The sequence below is a fragment of the Trichechus manatus genome, unplaced genomic scaffold, assembly GCF_000243295.1.
Source record: "Trichechus manatus latirostris isolate Lorelei unplaced genomic scaffold, TriManLat1.0 scaffold00054, whole genome shotgun sequence".
Lineage (NCBI taxonomy): Eukaryota > Metazoa > Chordata > Mammalia > Sirenia > Trichechidae > Trichechus > Trichechus manatus.
In genome coordinates, this window is record NW_004443990.1 from 3,438,671 (window position 1) to 3,457,311 (window position 18,641).

Genomic DNA, 18,641 nt, shown 5'->3' on the forward strand with positions numbered 1-18,641 from the left:
GATTTCAATGGCTGATTTTTTTCTGAGGCACCCCTGGGCAGACTCAGACTCCAACAGTCAACCTTTTGGTTAGCAGGTGAGCATGTTAACCCTTTGCACCACCCAGGGACTCCTCTCGCAGAATACAAGGGGGCAATCAGTATTTAGCTCACTGCATTATTTGTACTCAAGGAGTCACTGCTGAATTGAATGATTAGTGAAAATAGAAAATCCTCATGCTGTCTTGAGAACCCTATAGAGCCCGGTAACACACTGGGAGCATAGGCTGAACTTGTGTAGGAACATTCACTACTATATTTGCTTAGATAACTAGTATATTTAAGAAATTATCTGCCTTGTCTGTTTCTGGTATCTTGGAGAATAGGGATACCACTGCTGTGAAGTCGATTCCAACTCACAGTGACCCTATAGGACAGAGTAGAACTGCCCATAGTTTCCAAGGAGTGGTAGATTTGAATTGCTTTTGGTTAGCAGCCATAGCCATAGCTCTTAACCACTTTGCCACCAGGGATCCAGAGAATGGAGATAGGTGGCTGTTATCCAAATAAAGTTAGCCTCCCTTTCTTCTAAATCAGCCTCACCCCCCAAATTATTTATATATACAGGGAATACAGAAAACAGTGGGAAAGCTGGATACTGCACATTTTCATGTTACATTAATTGCTTTAAAGGAGATGGCTCCTCAGTGCTTAATAGTGTATAAACTGTTGATGTATATTCTACTGCTTGATGGTCACTGAGTTGGATATGACAAAACATGGCAGACATGTAAGGCACAAAATGAGACTTATACAAAGTAGAGATGAAATCAGAAGGATTCCCGGGCCCTTTTTTTTATTTGCAGTAATGTCAAATCATCCATTAGCAAATTTCCTGGTCTCCCATCAGCTGGAATAAACAACATATATCTGCGGGCTCACATGAAGAAGAAAAAAACAGACACATAAAAACAAAAAAACCAAAACCAGAATAGAAGGATACCACCATGCTCCAGTTGGAATTTACCTGACACTTAATGGAAGAAAGGAGGACAGCTGCTCTTCCATTTGTTTTTAAAGCAAATTCATTTGAAAGATAGTGAAAAAATGGTCATCATAAGACAAATGCATTGATCACTTAAGACTTTCAGCCTCGGAAACCAAGCTTTTCTTTCTCTAATACTCCTACCCTACCCTAAAATAAATTTACCAGTAAATCCCAAAGATTTAGTGAAAACAGTACAATTCATACTTGCTTTCCTCTTTTTCTTCAGACAAACACCAAATGCAGGTGAAAGAGATGAAACACAACAACGAGAAGCTGACTCAGAAACTTACACTAAATAAAGAACTCTAAGAAATCTAAAAATTATTTTGGTTAAAGTGAATCTATTTAAAATAAAGCACTTGGATACTGCTTTTCAAGTTAGGTCAAGTAACAGTTATACTGCTAAAAAGTCTGCGGGAGGTAAGGGAGGAGAAAAGATTGTTAAAGCAATAACCTTTTAAAAATCCACAAGGCAGGTTACTTGTCCTTTCACAAAAGGCAGGTTATTTGTCATTTATTTATTTGTTGGAGTCATGGAGACTATCCTAATTTTCCATACAGTCCGTCCTCTTTCTATACTGCTACAATATTGTGACATAAAGGACTCACAGTGCCACTAAACATAAAGACCAGAGCTACTCATCTTAAACCATGATGCTAAGTGATGTTTGAAAAATGGGCACAACATTTGATATGGATGGTCAGATGTAAGATACCAAAATGTCAGACAGCCCATCGACTGCTGTTGCCATGAGATTCAACAGTCAACATCAGTCTGATAAGCTACCCGACAAGATGGTACAGCCATGCAGATGTCACGACGGTAGGCAAAACAAGCAGACATTCAGGGAGGATTTGATAAAACAAATTAGGCATTTCTGCCCTTTTGAGATTAAACCCAATTCTATTCTCAACACAATGTTGGTATCAATTTTCCTAAAGGAAGAAAGTGAAATTGTTTATTTTCCTTCCAAGCAAATAAAAATGACCAGGTTCAACCAGTAACATCCCAAAGGAAAAAAACCACAACACATAATTATAAAACACATAAGGCAGGAAAATTGGGTTACATACAAAAGTAAATTTCTGTATCTATTAAAATTAGAGTACATGCTGAGCTAAAATTAACACAGATATGAGAAAATGTGGTTAAAAAAAGATTTTCTCTTTATCACCTCTCTGGTTTTCAGAAACAAAGAAATCCCATTCTAGACCAATCCCAGAGGCTGCCATTGCAGCAGTGTGTAGCTGCCAGATTCCAGCATAACAAAAGATGCTAGGGTGCTGGCTCTTACATGCAAATAAAGGAAGGATTAAGAAATCCTGGTGGTAAGTGGATTGGGAAAGGCTGCTGTTTAGTTGGTAGAAGCTAAAAGTAAAAAATCAAAACGCTCAAGAAAACGGACACAATTTTGGAATGATCAAAGGTGTCTTTATAAAGTTTTTTCTTGACTTCATTCTAAATATACAGAATGAAAAATGGCGTCAGCTCATTTGTGAGACACCAACCAGATTTTCCTTATACTGTCTCAAAATTTAAAGATCAGTTTCCCCAGAGGGTGTGCAATGCATTATAAAATGGCCTTTTTTAAGGGTAGGAGGGGATGAGTTGGGCAGGATGGCATATTAAATTTTACCATGATAGACATGCAAGACTTATCCAACCTAGTGTAATTTATATACATTTTGATGAATTAGAAATAAGAAAGCAATCATTTGGACAAGCTAAAAAGCTTGACATATTTATGAAGTTTTTTTTTTGGATGGCGGGAATTCTCTAATTGTACTATGTGGGCCTTTTGAAAGTAACAAACTGAAGGCCAGTTTCTGTTAAGTTTGCTGCTGAGCATCACACTCCACCCTAATAAAATACAACTCGGATTGAGTTTAGGGTGGATACCTTACCTTAACACACAAAGGAAGAGTATGTCAGTGCAAAGTATGGACTAAACTGATTTCAGGAAGAAATTTTTAAAAATTGATACAGGTTGGAAAAGGGAATTTTCTTCCCTGGCTTGGAGTCCTCCCAGTGTAAGGCAGGACCCATCCATTCTAATTCCTGCAGTTAAAAACTTTCTCTGCTTATTTAGTTTTTTCCTCTGAGTTCAACCGCTGCTGGATTCGTCTGGCATAACTTTGTGCCATGGAGTTAATGATGGACAGGATGAAGTAACACACCATGACAATGACCAACTTCTCAAACATCCAGGACAACCAGTTTTCTCCCTGCAGGAATAAATGCAGAACAATCCAACAAGAAAGGCTTCATTAGTCCAGTAGTAAAAAGGGGATCATCTATAATGTGTTAAGGAAAATAAACAGAACTTGGAACTTATAACAACTGACAAGGCCTAGACAATTAAACATGAAAAGGTTGAGCCCCTAGCCTACCCTGAAATCTACATGAGGTCTCATTCAGGCCCTTTTATACTGAGCTATAAAGATTTAACTTTGTTGGATGTAAAATTAGTGTTGATTCATATAGTTTGGAATGGGATGCGTGTGAGGTCATCTCTTGCCTTTTACTATGACAAAAGAATAAAGTCACTGATTAAATCCTTGGGTTTCTAAGGACAGTAGCTCCGTTTTCTGAAGTTGTCAAGCAGATTCTTGCAGAAAAGTGTCCAGAGTATTTTTTTTCCTTTGGTATTGGGACAGCTTTTAAAATATAAATGTATCTCTTTCTTAAGTCATGTTTGGTCAATTGAGGGCAGCAAAGGGCCAAATGAAGAGTGTAAGGCCATTAAAACACACACACACAACTGTGCCTCCTTCTAGTTTCCTATTTCAGGTTATTGCTTACTCATCCTCTTCTAGGCATTTCCCCCGCCACAGAACTGTTTACAGAAAAGGCAGGTTTAGGGTCTTGTCTAAGGTTTTTAAGCTCAGCTATGTTAAGCAACTTGGCTTATAAAAAATAATTATTCTCCCACTTTCCCAAAGAAAAATAGAGCAAAAATGAAAGGAGATATTGAAGTGATTTCAGTAAATTCAATACTTTGTTATGCTGTAAATTTGAACTTTTAAATCTATTTGGGGAGCATACCCTGAAACCTAATTTCACATCTGTTAATAAATCACTTAAAGTCAAACCAATAACTGTTCTACTTAACAGACCCATTATTTTCCATTAACCCTACCCTTGTTTTTAGGAGATGCCTCAAATAGAACCTATATTTTCTGTTTTAAGACTAAGACTCCCAGCAGAGAGTAAACAGAGCCTCAAATTCTGTTAAGACTGGGAAACAAAACTCACTCTTATCAGTCTAAAAACGCGAATGAAAGTCATTTCAGCCTGAAACTGCCCGGGGGGGGAGAAAAAGAAAATGGAACAAGGTCTCACCTGTGGGGTGCCCATTTCACTTTTGTGGTGAAGCTTTTGCCGCTGAGCTTCCAGGTATTCCTGGAATGGCTTCTGCAGAGAAGGACCTATGCCGGGGACAGCACTGGAAACAGGGTAGAGTAGCCCAAGGAAGAAGATACATTGGGGAAGAAAAGCAGAAAGAACGTTAAAGAAAATAAACTTACCGCCTGGACTCAAAAAGCAGGGATTGGATAGAAGGAATAAAATGCAACAATCAGCACAGCCGCAAGATTCTGTGAACTCTTTTTCACACATACAAATTCTTCTTTCAAATACCCCTTAAAGAGGAAGAATCTCTCCCACCAAGTCTGGGGGAAGCTAAGAGCTGTAAATCAGGAGCCCCTTCTAACAGAAGAGTTCGTCCTCAGAGAGAGGCCAGACTGAGCTGATGCTGTACACTGGAGTGGTACAAAGAATAAAATGAATGACTTCTGAGAAGTCCCACATTTATCACCACCAGTTCCTGTAAGAACTGGTTTGAACCGATTAATAAGGAAATGACTTATGCTTGTGTCATCCCAAGTTAAAAAAGAAACTGCCCGCCCTCTCTCTGACTTGTCCCATCTTCTCAGAGGGGGCGGTCCTTTCTCAATCTAAATCCTTATTAGGACAATCTGTGCGTCATCCTTATCCAAAAAGAATGCATTAGCAAATTTGTGAGGCACCTCCCACTAGTCAGAAGTCAGTGATTAACAAAGGAACAAAGAAGGAACTATGAACCTTGAATCCCTTTCATGGTTTATGGTAGATGATTTGCACAGAAACTACAGTACATTACTAAACAACTTGTTCTGAGATGACTGGGATAGTGATCTCCGATAAGTTTATGTACTCGGAGCTCTCTCTCACCCAGAATACGTGGAGGCAGTGCTGTGAAACCGGTTTGGCAACTGTAGCTACCTTATTGCCATTTTAGTCATGCTTGCAGCCTTTTTTTAAAATGGTAACTTGGGGCAACTCAGAAAATCAAACATCTCTATTTTCTCATCTGTCACACTAGGGCTAAAAGGCAAATGAGTCCAATTTCCTGGGGCAAGCAAAACGTATTCCAATATATATTTGCAACAGTGTCCAATGCTCTGCACCTCCTCCTTTTAGAACAATTCGGTAGCTGCTTTCTGTTATAAAAAGTAGGGGAGTACAGGAAGAGAAAATTTTGCTAGTGTATTTGTCAGAAACTAACAAACTCATAACTCCTGGCTGAATTTTTTCTTTGATCCTATTATCTGTTAACCGCCAAACACTTAATGCAGTCCCTACTATGTGTCTAACACTCTACTAGATGCCATGGTAAAATACAAAACTGCGAGAAATAGTCCATGCCCGCAAGGAACTTAAAATCAGTATGGGGATTAAACACATATGCATGCACAAGCACACACACACAACATGATTTGTGAACAAAATATTCTACAATTCAATATTAAATCTCTTGGTACAGATGATATAATGTGGGGCGAGGTTGTCAAAAAGGTCCTTTAAGATGACAGATACGTAAAAAGGCCTGAACAGACACAGGCAGTAACGGCAGTTGCTGCACTGATTAGAGCCATTTGACAGAACCCCAAGGATGAAGGGCAAAGTTTCTTGACCCACAGTCTCTCTCTGACTGACTTTTAAGTGACCTTACATAAGTGAGGTAGACGAGAAGAGGGGTAGTGTAGTCTGAGCTCTGCGGCTGTTTATCAGCAATGATTCTGACTACAAAGGGGCAATAACAGTACAAACTTTCTCTTTAGAAGAGAGGTATTCCCTGTGTCACTCAAGTAATGGGAAATAATCTTTCCTTAAATCATACAGGTGGGAATGCAAATAGCTCACGTATTTACACAAGGAATAGACCACATGAATATATAAAAAAACAATTCCAGCAAAATACACACACTGAAAGACTGGCTTTGAGAATGCAGATTTTTAGAAACTTTCCTTCAGAAATTGATTCATTCACCTTGAAAACAATACTCCATATTAATCATTTTAAACTCCCATGCATAGCCATAGTTAAGCCATTATTTAAGGAGAAAATTTAGAACAAAGACCAAATGTTAGAAAGGTTCTAATTTTTTGTTGTTGGTGGGAAACGGGGAAGGGACTGGCAACAATCATTGTAGAATTCCTCCGAAACAGTTTGCCATGGTAAGAAGTCCCATTAAGAGCTACACTTTAGCTGGTAAACATATGTCATTATACTTTCAAAGAATTATCTTGAAGCTAATGCTGCGATTAATTGTCAAGGTGCTAATGTGTTATGGTGTTGGCGGAGAATATTGAATATACCATGGACTGCCAGAAGAATGAACAAATCTGTCTTGGAAGAAGTACAGCCAGAAAGCTCCTTAGAAGCAAGGGTAGTGAGACTTTGTCTCGCTTCCTTTGGATATGTTATCAGGAGGTGCCAGTCCCTGGACAAGGACATCATGCTTGGTAAAGCAGAGGGTCAGCAAAAAAGAGGAAGACCCTCAGCGAGATGGACTGGCACAGTGGCTGCAACAATGGGCTCAAACATAATGATTGTGAGGATGGCTCAGAACTGGGCAGTGTTTCGTTGTGTTGTGCATGGAGTCACTATGAGTCGGAACTGAGTGGACCTAACAACAAGAACAGCAACAACAATGTGTTACGTGCTTTGGGGAGTTTTTGGTGGTGTCTATGTGTCTGTGGTGTTATGTGTCTACAAAGTTTTCCATGAGATACTAGGAAAACAGTTGAAAATAGAAAAGAGGTTAACGTTTTAATAGCAACATATTAACCAAAACTGTCATGAACAAATACCACATGATCTGAATAAATCTAAAAAAGTTTATTTACATTCGAAATCTAGGTATTCAGTGTTACACAGCCAATTATTTGCCAGATTTTCTTAATCTTTCTATATTCATCAAAATTTTAGTTACTTCTATTTTCATGTCTATTTCTACAAACAATGGCTTATGCTACAGATGCCTCAGCTAATACAAAACACTCTTTTACTACAGTTTTCTTAATTATCACTAAAGCTATTTTAATGTAGCTTTAAATGTAGCTGTAGTGTGTAACGGACAAGATAAAGACTGAAATTACAGCTGCTACCCTTAATATGTATTTAAGGCAAACAGTAATATCAGCTCACGACCTCATCTCTCAAGTTACTTTCAGGCAGCAGACAGAAGCAAGGGTCCATTCTGACATTTAAGATTAACTTAAGGTACATACATGGGTGGGAAATAACTTGCACCACAGTTCAGTGGCTTTTTATAGTTGGCTTAGGAAATAGCCTAAATGCCATTCTCTGAAAGCCATTAAATTCAGAGCAACCCTGTGCACCTGGCTAAGGACTCTCATCTCAGCCCACAGTGAGTGGGTGAAGTCCTCCATCTGCCATTAGGTGCTGATTAAAGTTCAAAGAATTACAGTCTTGTGATAGAGACGAACATAAACTAGAAGGGGCACAAACACAGGACTATTTTTCAGTCAATGGTTGGACTAAAAATATACTTAAACTAGCCTTGTAAATAGCCCCTTGCCCTAGGTGAGTAAACTTAAAAAAAAAAGGAGAAAAAAGAAAATTGATCTCATCTGCTTTTTCTTGCTGTGGATCATCAATATGGTGAGTAGAAAAATTTTTGTGGATAGTAAAATCTTGGTATCTTCTTGGCACATATGAACATGTTTCAAATACTATACTTCATCAAAAAACATATTCCCAACAAATTACTGTATTTTTTTGTTACTGATTTTGGGAAAACAAACACACAAACCAACCTCAGAAAATGCAAACAAAACAAAAAAGAAAAAAAATGCAAAGAAAAAGCACAGAACTCCAAACCAACCCAGAACTCAAAAATGGTTTCATGATGAAAGTACTTTCCCATACTTACATACCTAAGTATCTGTTAAAAGAGACCAAAGACAAATTTCTTTGCAAATTCTAATACTATTTAGCTAAAAGCCCTGCCCAATTTGCAAATTAAAAAAAATTTTTTAAAAATAGTTTTAAATACGTATATCACTCTGCTTCTGGAAAGCAAATATCTGATAAATCTGTATTTTAAAATCTCGCCATATTTACTCATAATAAATAAAGGTCTCCATTATTCTCTGTACCCACAAAAGCCAGAAAATCTTCCAGAGGAAGTGTCACAATTGGCAGAGTTGCATAGAGAGTGGGTGGAGTGATTACTCCCGTTTTTCACAATGCTTAATTTTTCATTTGTTGGTTAATCGGAGCACACACCCACTGCAAGCACGCCTAGAATTCATCAGTCATTATTATTCCTGTTTGTCAAGAGACTCCTTTCAAACTATGTAAGTCTCAAACAAATTTGCTCACTAGATACACATAAAAAAACATACCATTTGATTTACTTTGAATCTTTTCTCCATCATGGAGATAGTCATCAAACTAGGACTTGTTATTAGAATACCTAAAATTTTCCTTTAACTGTTCATGATTTTATTTGCATTTTTCCAGCTAGGTGTGTGTGTTTTGTGTTATGTGTCTCCATAAAACTAGGCACAGTGCTTAGTAAGACAGAAATAACATGAACTTAAAAAAATGATTTGCCTGGTTGGCTAAGCTCACTTTCAGAGTGTATACAAAGGCTAAGCAGTTGATTAGACAAAGCCTAAGGATATCATATGGATACGATAACATAAATTTTTATTTATAATTTATTTATAATACAGGCTCTATTCCTTTCTTGTCAACCTCTCTGAGGATCTTAGCATTAATGTGAGCATGTAAGTTACACTGGTTTTCCTGAAAAATATACTGTTTGACATGGGTTCCTAGTAAGGAGGCTACAAAGTATTAAAAGTTTGGGCACAATGATTTTTTTTTACCTTTGTTTAACTGTGTAGCACTTTGAAGTTGGGTTTTATTTAACATCCTTCTGATGACTACTCAGAAAATCTAAATACAATCTTAGAGTGTGATCAGTCAAATCTGTGAAAGCTTAAAATGGGAAAAATGTTTTTAGGATAATATTCAGGCTAGGGGTGCTATTAAAACAAAGGGAAAAGATGGGTTTAATGATATAATTCAGAAAGCATACTAGAAATCTTTTAAACTAAACTACTGGGGACACCCTTTTAAGTAACACCAAGAGTAGCTTATAATGGCAGAGCAGACTAGACTAACCAAAACAAACCAAACCCGTTGCCATCTAGTTGATTCCAACTCATAGCGACCCTATAGGACAGAGTAGAACTACACCATAGCGTTTCCAAGGAGCGGCTGGTGGATTCAAAATGCTCACCTTTTGGTTAAAAGCCGAGCTCTTAACCACTGAGCCATCAGGACTCCTAGACGAGATTAACGGTCTCTAAATTTCTGATGTATATATATGTAACTTATAAACGATAGGCAAGTTCTACTATACATATTATGCAGTCTCTGGGTAGTGCAAATGGTTAACCTGCTTGGCTGCTAACCAAAAGCATGGACATGCCTGGGAAGAAAGGCCTGAGGATCTACTCTTTAAAAATCAGCCACTGAAAACCCTATGGTGCATAGTTCTATTCTGACACAATGGGGTGCCATGAGTTGGAATCGACTTGATAGCAATTAATTTTTTAACAAATACAAGTTTAAAAAGATAAAATAATGATGAAATAAACAGTATGCTTAAAGTAAATCTTACTTTAAATGTCTTAATAATCATGATGGCTTCATTCTATCATTAGCGAACATTTCAAGGCATATTATACACTTGTATGATTATTAAATTGACAATTCCTAAAATTTCTGGCTGACTTCTTGACAGATCTGATTAGGCTGTCATTGTTTTTAACCAAATGTAGCTGCTGAGGAGTTCATACTAGGAACAGGTGAAATATCAATGCTGCAATTTTCTTGCTGTTCCTTGTGAGTAGAACATGATTAGTATTATCTTCATTCTACTGCTACTTTATAGGAATCTTTTTAAGCTATCTGTCTGTTTTACAAGGAGTTAGTTTGTTTAAAAGAGTTATAATCTATAAATCTAAATAGGGACACAGAAAACACACAGAGTTGCAATATGCTAAAGGTGACCAAGTAAGCAAGCGGCCCGCTGTTAAGCCCTTTTTGTATTGTGGAACTCCTACTCCTCTCCTAGGCTATCTTTGTACTTACTACCTGTGATCTTCTGACATAGGGACTGAGGGCGTGCCAATTAGACCCACGGTAAGCAACTTGCTCCAATGTATGTATAGCCATATAAATTTTATATATATGTTCTAACATAATAATGTCATATGCATTATAAAACCACACAAAAAAGAAAATATCAAAGATGAAAATAAATATAAATAGAAGCTCTGTTATTTTAGTTCTGATGGGGTAATAATATTATACATTGTTCCAAAAGAGTTAAAAAAAAAACTTAAGGCTTAGTTAGTAGACCAACTCACTCCAAGACTATTAGCTGCCATTCACCATGTGCTCACAGTTAAAACTTTAAATTATGTTTCAAATGAATACCAGGGTCTTTAGAATTGTCTTGATTGGATGAGGACCATAGTATGGTAAATTAGCAGAATAAATCAAGTTTATAATTTGACTCCAGAGAATTCTATCAATTGAGAGCAGGTCCAGGAGCATAGGAGTAGAACCCTAGGTAGAAAATGGTCCTGTACCAACTGAAGCCAACAGACTATTCTGCTGAGGAGATTGAAAGGTACATTTCAAGTACTTGTATGACGTATTTTCATGGATGAACTAAAAACCACCTCCTCCTACCACCCTGCAATCACTTGCTGATCTGTTTTCTGTATTAAAGAGGCATTGACTGTGTGGGAGAAGTTCAGCAACAAGATGGACTAGCAATTCCCTCTCTTGACAACAGTCTCGTAAATAATTCTATATCTTCTGAAATGTGCACATTTTAGTCAAACATTATAGAGTTAAATTTTCCTCCCCACCCCCTAAGCAGTGATCTAAATAGGCTTAACGGTTAGTATTTTAATGAGTTGTCATTTCCTGTCTGATAAAGATTCTCACAGTATTTAACCATCCGTTTCCCTGGGGCCCAACCAATACTACAGCTTTATTCATAGTGACTCAGAACGGACCTCAGACTCCTGGCCAGATTCAACAATGATAGATTGCCCTCCAAGTGAAACTGTCTTTCCTCCTAAGGTAGCCTGCTCTGGAGAAAGGGGGTTGGGTGGGTAGGGATTTATCATGCAATCTTTCTGAGGAAGCCAAAGGCCATTATGGTGACTTACATTAATACTTACAGCCTTCAGGCCCTTAGAGACTAGAAAAAAAATGAAAGGAAAAAAAAAAAAGACTACAATTGTTACCTCATTAACCCAGGAATAGGGAATAATAAATGAACTGGTGCTAAATGCAAATTAATTTTAACCTAAGTAAAAATGGGTAATCCATTTTAGTAATCCATGTAAGACTGCAATAGAAGTGTTAGCATCATTTCCCTTTAGCTGAATGGAGAGTTTCAGTCTCTGAAGCTGATAATATTAGAAAAAAATTGAAACGGGTGAAATATGGTACCCCACCCAAATCAAGTTCCTTCACATTCCAGGATCTTGGAAGGGCACCCTATCATAAAATAAATGCAGGAGGAAGATTATGTGCCACCCTAAATAAGGTTTTTGCATACAAACACAAATTTGAATTGGCACCTTTTAAACTTCGTTGTGATTCAGCCTCAGGATTTGGGATTAAAACCTCTTGAATTTCATTCACATCTGTGCCCCTTTCAAACAATTAAAACCTCTTCTGTACTCAAGTTAGTTCATTGTGTGCAGAGTGGTATGATAAACACATGATACCATCTGTTTCTTGGTGGCTGGGTAAAAGGAAGACCACAGCTTTATCCAGAAATATCAAGTGTATTGTTGCTAATGCCTATCAGCATATTTCTACCACTGGAGTCTTTCAAAAAAGAATTCTCAATTGCCCTTGCTTTTGAACATTTGGAATTGTTTTCTGTAAGAATCAGAATGGAGGTAGGATCTCCTTACAATCAGCAGCTACTTTCTGCAATATGCTATAATTAAAGAGATGCCCTTGAGACAAAACCTTGTTTCAGAATGCAGACTTGAGCAGCAGGAGCCAAGTAGGTATTTATGTTAATAATGTGGCCAGAGCTAAACCAGAGTTCCATGATTGGCCGCCAAAACAAAACTGTGTTAAAAAAGTAGATTTTTAAGTATTTCAGTTATAGAAATTGACATATTTTTACAGCGACAAATCTGTGGCTTGAAGACCCACTGAGTTCTAAGAATAAATGAATCAGCACAGGGGGACTCACAAACCCAAAACTCAAGAATAAAGAACAGTCTGCTGAATTTTAAATTTAAGGTGAGATGGTACCAAAGCTTATCAGCCTTAAGATCACTGAAAGCGACTTGATGGTACAAAGATAAAAAAAAGTGACACTACTGATTGCAATTCGATCTCACCTAGGAATAATCTAGTTATTCCAATCATTAGTCTGGCAGAAAATCACCAAACCAATCACTAAATCACCAAAATAATCACTAAATTAAGAAGAAAACAAAGTCATGGTCTATGAACCTAGAAGGTCGATGAGAGGGAAAAAAATATGCATTTAAACCTACAGTACAGAAACCAGTAGTAACATGTAGTAACCCCAGCTACAGCTTCACACAGTTGAACAAGGCAAGTGGACAGAAAGAACTCATGGTGACTCCCAATCAAATTCACACAGCAGTCGTTTGAAACTGGAACTCTTTTCCAAATCTCCAATTTCCAGCAGGTTATCTCACTGCCTTCTGCAGCACTCTCCCAAGGTTCCTCTTGTCTACCTCAAACCTCCCAGAATCTTCACTCCAGTTTTAAAGAAGAAGTAGTTTAATAAGGAGGACAACCAATCCACTCGAACTTTTGATCCTATCTCCTTCCACCTCTTTACCTTCTTTATGAACTTCTCTGTGTGCCTCGGTTTTCCCATCGACATAGTGATAGTACTTTCCAGGTTTTGCTGAGCAGATTAAATACAAATTTATGTAAAGTATCTGGCACAGTGAGTACTTATTAAATGTCCATTTCCTTCCCACATTTTTCCATCTTTAGATTTTTACTAGTCTTTCCTTCAATCTAAAATACGCAGAGGTCTCTCTTATTAGTGAATGAATGAATTCATTTAGTCAACAAATATTTACAGAACACTTAACATGTGCCAGGCAAAGACCTCGACCCAACAACTCTATGTAATCAAATTTAATCAGGTTTTATTTTCATCACTCTACTGAAATGCTCCAATTATGGTCAACAGTAACTTCCTAATATAATGTCCATTTCGCAGTCCTCATCATCTAACAGTCTAACCCCAGAGTTCCTGCTTTAACCTTTAACTATGCTGCCTCCCACTATCTATAACAAAAGATAGAAGGGTTAAATGTCAAAACAGAAGAAAACATAAAATTCTTATGGACATGAAGAGGAAGGGGTTTTCTACCTAACCTGCAGAAGGAGGTTATATTAAAATAAGAGTGTACAACTGGGTCTCTGCAGCTGGGTCCTATCCTTTTTCAGATAATACAAATGTTTGTGTTACACTCTTCCATAACATTTTATGATTTTTACAGTGATCAAAGTCAAAGAAATCAAGTACATGAACCATTTTATATTTTAAAATGAAAGGTTAGATTTTCTTTCTGTAGAAGAAAAAGTCCAGGCCCACATAGCTCATTTTGACCACTTGCCATTGAGTCAGGAACATGAAACAACTTTCAGATTCAAGCACTTAATTACTCACTGGTTAAAACAATCTCTCTTGCCACAGGCAAGCCCCAGTCTCTGAGGTCAAACATCAAGTTAACTCAGAAACAGGAGACAGCAGAGAAGAGCATGGAACATTCTGTATCTGGTAAAAAGTCCCTGCTTCAGCCAACTCCATCCCCCAGTCCTTAAGTTCAATGATTGAGTTATGGAAACTTTCTTGTGTGGTAAAACTGGGGACTTTGTCTTCCAATAAGACCCTGGCAACCTGACAATGAGCCAATGTTCTGCATATGGTTTGTTTCGAGTCATATGCTTAATGTTATTTTCTGGGAATTCTCATCCTCTACTTGGTGAGAATACTGGAACATGTCATTTTAATCATGATTTTAAGTTAGATTTGGTCGTGCTCTTTAAGAAATATGTCCAGGTTTCTCTCTATTTACATCCTCATTGGAGAAAGTCTAAAAATTAGTTTTAAATCTTCATTAAAAAAAAAACCTTACAACAAATGCCTTTTTAGCTCTAAAGTGTCTCGGTTCTTTGGTTCTATCCCTGGAATTATTCCAAACAGGATACCAAAGAGTGAAAAACCTTCATTGCATGCCTACCTTCCTTTCTTTCAAAACTTTTTCTCTGTCCATCTGCTAAACATACTATAAACCAAAAGGCTTTTTTCTTTTCCCCCTCAAGGTATTATCTGCATCTAACTTCTCAGAATACACAACTGATTCATTAGATCTGTTCAGATTTTCATATATAACTAGACTAACACTTTGATTTAGGAATAGATAACAAATCCCTTCCCCTAAAACTAGTGACAATGGCAATTACTCTCCAGAACTGTCTAAGAAACAAATCTAATTATTTTTATCTTAGTTTGGGAGAGGGGAACTATTTACCCTTAAACTACAAGTAAATTTTGTGGGAGGGCCTGGGTTCTCTCTCGGACCTTAGTACTGTCATGCAGCGACATACTGTATTAAAAATACCACAGGCCAAAAGGATACTTAGGATATCATATTTAGCTGGGCCACGCTATAGCAATACTGAGAAGAGAAGAAGCCCTTTGGGATAGGGACATTTCCTTTAGTCATAAGCATAGCATTCAACTCTCTATAAAATAAATACTAAACCTGGGCTACCAGCAATGTAACTATCAACAGTAACTCTTTTCCTGGCACCTGGGGAAAGTGAGCGGCCTGGCATGGCCAACTGCAAGTGTATCTATGGTGTTTTTGCCCAAGTTTGGTGCTAGACAAAACTATGAGTTAGGTTATCTTGCTTATATCCAATTGTTTGTTTATTCACCTTTTCCCTTTTCCGCATTACCCTTTCATCATTCTCCTTCCTCTGCCTCACCTATCTTGCACTAAGGAATGCTCATAGAAGACATTCCTCAGAACAGCAAAAAACTGGAAACAACCCAAATGGATGAATAAATTGTGGGCTAGTTACCCAATGGAATAATACATAGCAGTCAAAATGTATAGTACAGCGACACACTACAATATTAAGAAAATAAGTGAAAAGTCCCAAAAGATTACATATGGTATATTTTTTAAATAGTTAGCACAACTAAAATAAAAAATTATATACTTCTTAGAAATACATACAGAAGCAATAAAATCACATAAGACAAGCAAGAGAATGATGAATATGGGATTCAGATGATAACCTTGTATGAAGGCAGAAAGGGAGCTGGGATTTGGGGGAATCGGATTATTTGATTGGTTATTGTCAAGATCCTGAATTTCTAGTGGGTTACAGGTGTTTATAAATAAATTTATAAATAAATTTTCTTTCTTTTTTTTAAAGTCATGCCGGTCTTGTGGAAAAAGCATGAGATTTAGAGTCATACAGAACTGGGTTTTGCATCCTAGCTCCACTCTACTGGTTTTCAACTTTATTAAGCAAGTTATTCATAACCTCTAAGCAGAGGTAGGAGCCCTGGTGGCATAGTGGTTAAGAGCTATGGCTGCTAACCAAAAGGAGGGCGGTTAGAATCCACCAGCTGCTCCTTGGAAACCCTGTGGGACAGTTCTACTCTGTCCTATAGGGTCGTTATGAGTTGGAATCTACTTGATGGCCAAGGGTTTTAAGCAGAGGTAATATAGCAAGTTATACGTAACATCTCTGAGCCCACTTCCTTATCAGTAAAATGGAGAAAAAATATCCATCATACAGGGCTGCAATTAGAATAGTAGTAATAAATATATGCAAAGTGCCCACTATATTTGAAAACATAGTCTCCTTAAGAATTACTTGTATAATATTTGATGAAAGGCTTTGTCCTGGTTAAAGACATTTTACTGACCAGAGAGTAGTAAAACGAGTACTTTGAGGAGAGGTAGGCCTTCTCTCAATCTTCCCTGAGAGCACACAAGAGAATTACCTAGCTGTCTACCTTTTCTTCCAGTTAGTAGAAACTCTGGAAAAGAAAACTTTGAGAACTCAGGCATTATCAAACTTGAGACAAAGGACATTTAAAAATCCACCTGAACTGGAATGTTAACTCACTGATATGAGTGCCTTTCAACTAAACTGTAAAATATTCGGTTACAGGACATTTTCACATTATGACTGGAAGTTGAAAAAATTGTTAGTGGCCTCCTGAACTAGGGAAGAAATGCTGCCAACAGAAACGTGGAAACAAGCTTCAAGGAATTTCAACACCCAGTACAATGCTTCTTGACTCAAAGAGTGTCCTCAGTACATATTTTTTGAAGGAACAGCCAACGAGAAGCACATGCCTGTAGCAGAGTTCATATTCAAACCTAGATTTGTTTTGTCCAAATCATGTCCTCTTTCCATTATACCACTCCCTAGCTTTCCTTACTGTAGGGACTCATTTTTCATTCTTGTTTGCCATAAACCAAACTTAAACCCATTGCTGCCAAGCTGATTCCGACTCACAGCAACTCTACAGGACAGAGTAGAACTGCCCAATAGGGTTTCTTAGGCTGTAATCTTTACTGAAGAAGACTGCCACATCTTTCTCCTGTGGAACAGCTGGTGGGTTTGAACCACTGACCTTTTGGTTAGCAGCTGAGCAACTAACCACTGTGCCATCAGGGCTCCTTTATTTGCCATAGTATCTCATACTGTGAAACCTGTGAGAGCCAGAACTCAATGCAGCTGCCTTGTTTGTCTGGGTCTTGAAATTTCGTTTTCTGCCTTTGACAGGGTGCAGTCTTACCACTTTTCTATTGCTCATTTTAGTGGAAAATATTTGAGTTTTCCTTCTTTGACAGGTTTCTGCCTTGTACAGGTTTCGGCTTTCACAGGTTTTACTGTAAATTTTATTTTTAATTTGACCTGTTGCTGATTTTTTTCTTGCTTGTCTTTTGATTTTTTTCTCTGCCATGGCAACTCACCACTCCCTTCCTCATGGGTACATAGTTTTAAATAGTCTTCAAAAGATTGTATTCCAAACTTTGGTAGTTTAGTTTGATAATTGCTATCCCATTTAAGAGTTTCAACACTGTGAAGGGGACAACAGACAACGAAGGGAGAATGTGTCTACAGCAAGTTACAGGCAGTGCTTTCAGTTCAACTCAACAATGGGTCTAGTGAGTTAATCCAACTGTTCTCCCTCCCTTTTCTGAAATAATTGCTAATCTATTATTATGATACGAATTCATAAATTTAAGTCTACTAAAAACTCCTTTTTTAACTTAATCTTCAGTCTAGGTTTGATGAATCTTATTAATGTTTTATTTGAACGTTTTTATTTAAAAGCATTTTCTACTTCAAAACATAGGAAAACAAATCGTGTCCAGCTCAACAGGGGAATCTGATTAAAAGATACCATTTAGCATTTGGTAGTAAAGAATTAACATCATTGCCAAGTCTGATGATAATTTATATTTTTTTAACATGCTATCTAGAAAAGAAGTTGATGAGGTAATGCCTGTAGGCAGTGCTGGGGCTGTGTTATAGGAGTTAATAAAGGGAAGGAACTAGCAATTTTAAAAAACGTAAGAAATTCTAACTTAACTATGTTGGCCTAAGCTTACAGGCACTTTTATTTCTATTTATTGTAGATAAGTAATATAATTTCTTAGAAACTCCAAAGGCTGGGGAAACAGAAGAAGCTGGACTATACAAACGATTTGCTCATTTTTATTGGCCAAACCTTTATTTGGACACCATGTGTTCACTTATGCAACAGATTCTTTACTGAGCACCTGCTATATGTCAGTCATGACACTAGATGCTGTGGACACAATAGCGAACAAAAATAGATGTGGTCCCTATCATTAAGAAGCTTACAGGTTAGTGGTGGAAAGACAATAATCATACACCCACAGACATAAACTTAAAAATACAATATAAGTACATGGAGTATGTGCTGCTTTTTTTGGTTGTTTATTGTTGTAGTTTAAGTGGAAGTTTACATTTCAAGTTAGTCTCTCATACGAAAATTTATATATACATTGTTATGTGACCCCAATTGCTCTCCCTATACTGTGACAGCACACTTCTCCTTTCCACCCCCAATTTCCCATGTCCATTCAACCAGCTCCTATCCCTGTCTGCCTTCTCATCTCACCTCCGGACAGAAGCTGCCCATCTAGC

The 18,641-nt window shown here is 37.5% G+C and overlaps 1 protein-coding gene across 1 annotated transcript in view; it reads right to left on the reverse strand.

Annotated features, from left to right (window-relative positions):
* Positions 1-797: 797 nt before the first annotated feature.
* VMP1 (vacuole membrane protein 1) overlaps positions 798-18,641 on the reverse strand; it is a 119,978-nt gene continuing 102,134 nt past the window's right edge. Inside the window, exons 11-12 of the mRNA XM_004377856.3 lie at positions 4,370-4,472; positions 798-3,252 (exon numbers count right to left, since the gene is read on the reverse strand). Of these exons, the coding sequence (XP_004377913.1) occupies positions 3,109-3,252; positions 4,370-4,472 (247 nt within the window). The 3' untranslated portion in view covers positions 798-3,108. The remainder of the gene's footprint in view (positions 3,253-4,369; positions 4,473-18,641) is intronic.